Source organism: Neoarius graeffei, chromosome 11, assembly GCF_027579695.1.
Source record: "Neoarius graeffei isolate fNeoGra1 chromosome 11, fNeoGra1.pri, whole genome shotgun sequence".
Lineage (NCBI taxonomy): Eukaryota > Metazoa > Chordata > Actinopteri > Siluriformes > Ariidae > Neoarius > Neoarius graeffei.
Genome location: NC_083579.1, coordinates 52577047 through 52579426, shown reverse-complemented (window position 1 = coordinate 52579426; position 2380 = coordinate 52577047). Strand labels below are relative to the sequence as shown.

Here is a 2380-nt window from a genome sequence, read left to right as displayed (position 1 = left end):
CTGTATTGATCAATCATTTTCCCCCTCCACCCTTCCAGTCTGGATTTTGAGAGGACGGAGGACAAAAAGTAAAAACAAGCCGAACCGGTTACAGAGTCTTTCTTTTTCTTTTCTTTTTTCTTTTCTTTTTTTTTTCTTGTTTGTGTTGCTGTTGACTCGGTCAAAGCAGACGTCGAGGTCTAATAGCCTACAGATATTGTCTATCCGTGTGCGTTCTGTCCTGTCGTCACCACGTCCTGCCGTACAGCAGAGCGGAACAGGGCAAGGCCGTGCCGTAGTCAGCGCCAGAGGAGTTCAGGTGTGACAGACCGGTCACCTGAGTCTGGAGGGAAGAGGGACTGGTACCGTGCTGGCCCAAATCTGGTGACTGGCCCGCGCTGCCTACCTGCTGACTCGGATGCTGCCCCATTGCGCTATTGTTAGCCATGAGCATGACGCTGGCGCTCTGATGATGATGGTTTTGTGCTGCGCTAGTAGGAGTGTGGCCGCCGCCTTGGCACGGCTTGCCGTCCTTCACTAACACGGGCACGGCTACCCGCCGCGGAGACTGCTGCTGCTGCTGCTGGCAAGAAGCGCTCTCTTGTTGCATCTGCTGCTGGGACACTTTGTCTTTGGCCTGCCTTTTCATTTTGTAGCGGTGATTCTGGAACCAGATTTTCACCTGGGTCGGGGTCAAGTGGATCATGCTGGCTAGGTGCTCCCTTTCCGGCGCCGAGAGGTACTTCTGCTGCTTGAAGCGGCGCTCGAGCTCGTAGACCTGCGCCTGTGAGAAGAGCACTCGCCTCTTTCTTCTCGGCGCGCTGCTCAGGGATCCCATGCCTTTACCCACATCTGCCAAGGAACCAAGACTGCTCATGTTCATGCCGGAAGAGGAGCCCATGAAGCGAGAGACTGCAAGTGGAGAATCCTCATTAATTATAATATTTATCACACACACACAAACAAACAATAAAACCCATAATAATAATAATAATAATAATAATAGATTATTTGTATGGTATCTCCAATAGCCAATAAACATAGATTATGTGTGTGCAATATCTTTTCTTATACATGCCTAAAACAGGGTTACTGAAAGTCCCTTCATGTCTTTTTATTGGGTTTCCACAATGCATTTCGAAAACAAACCTCGTGCTGTGCATCCTCATGTTACACCAATGCATATAAACACTGCATGCGCATAGTAAACGCTGCCTATATTATTTAAACATATAGGATGTGCAAGAAATTTGTTTCGATAAGCAAAATAACCCGACTAAACATATAGGCCAAAAAAAAAAAAAGAGTCGCTTCCGTCTGTAAACATTAGACGTAAAAAGGCAACACGTTTCACCGCAGTTAGTAAGCGTGCCACTTGCGCCTTGTGAAAAAGCACTATCAAGTTCACTTACTGGTAGAAAATCGCGGGTCAGGGTTTGCTCCGTACCAGCTTGTGGCTGTCGTGCTGCCCCTCATGCCGTCCTGATAAGCCGGCAGGTCGCTCATGTTGCCCAGATTGCCGTTGCAGTAGCCTCCCATAGCCGTGTGGGACAGCTGTGGCACTCCTGTGGCTGTCATGTGGTAGGCAGCGGGCACAGCGGCTCCGTTGTGGCCCATGTGATGCTGCTGCATCGCAGACTGTGTAACCTGCGGTTGCCGGTACGAAGCAAGAGGAGCCCCCAAACTGTTTCCCTCCATACTTACTTTTTTGTAGCTTTCCTCAAGAGGACTTAAGATATCGGATACAGAAAAAGGAGTTGTATGCTTAGGACTCATCGACATTGTTCTGTGTTGGAGAAATCAGAAGGCAAAGGAACCTGTCGTCCTTCTTCTTCTTCTTCTTCTTCTTCTTCTCTTTTTTGGCCAGCTCCTCTGTTCCTGTTGCTTCAGCGTCGACACAGCGAGATAGACACGTAAGAGGGCGCGTGAAGTCCGCCTTAATTGGCTTGAGTGGGAGCTCGAGACTGACTTTCGTTTGTTTTAGCTGGGTGCCAGGTTTAAGGCTACCGTCAGAGGCGGGGCATCAGCAGCTAAGGCAACAATACAAATCCACGCTGTCATCTGTACACCAGCGCATAATTCCTGTCGTAAACTGCCTCGTTTCAAATAAACATATGTAGCCACACAATGTTAAAAAAAAAAAAAAAAAACGCACGTGGAACTGCATCGATGTGCATTAAATGCCCGCTCGAGTGATAATACCGCTGTTAGGCGCACAAAGATATGGATAAAAAGTGAACATTTCAGAGTGATGTTTATGAGGGCCACTTAATGAGAGCGAGTATGAGGACTTGAATCTTCGAGAACCACTCAGTCCCTAAAAAAACTCCAGTTGAACTCCTGACTTTTAATGGCCACAAGAGGCCTCTAGTGATTGCAGACGTGTTTACATTATGACCCA

At 48.0% G+C, this 2380-nt stretch overlaps 1 protein-coding gene across 1 annotated transcript; it reads right to left on the bottom strand.

Moving 5' to 3' along the window:
* Nucleotides 1–226: 226 nt before the first annotated feature.
* nkx2.1 (NK2 homeobox 1) lies at nt 227–1761 on the bottom strand. The gene is made up of 2 exons (XM_060933048.1): nt 1392–1761; nt 227–891 (listed from the first exon to the last, which is right to left on the bottom strand). The coding sequence occupies exons 1-2, from the start codon at nt 1759–1761 to the stop codon at nt 227–229; spliced, it is 1035 nt and encodes a 344-aa protein (XP_060789031.1).
* Nucleotides 1762–2380: the final 619 nt, after the last annotated feature.

Coding starts and splice junctions, on each gene's coding strand:
- nkx2.1 (XM_060933048.1), bottom strand. CDS start 1,761: ATGTCGATGAGTCCTAAGCATACAACTCCTTTTTCTGTATCCGATATC. Junction 892..1,391: donor TGACCCGCGATTTTCTACCA/GTAAGTGAACTT, acceptor CTCCACTTGCAG/TCTCTCGCTTCATGGGCTCC.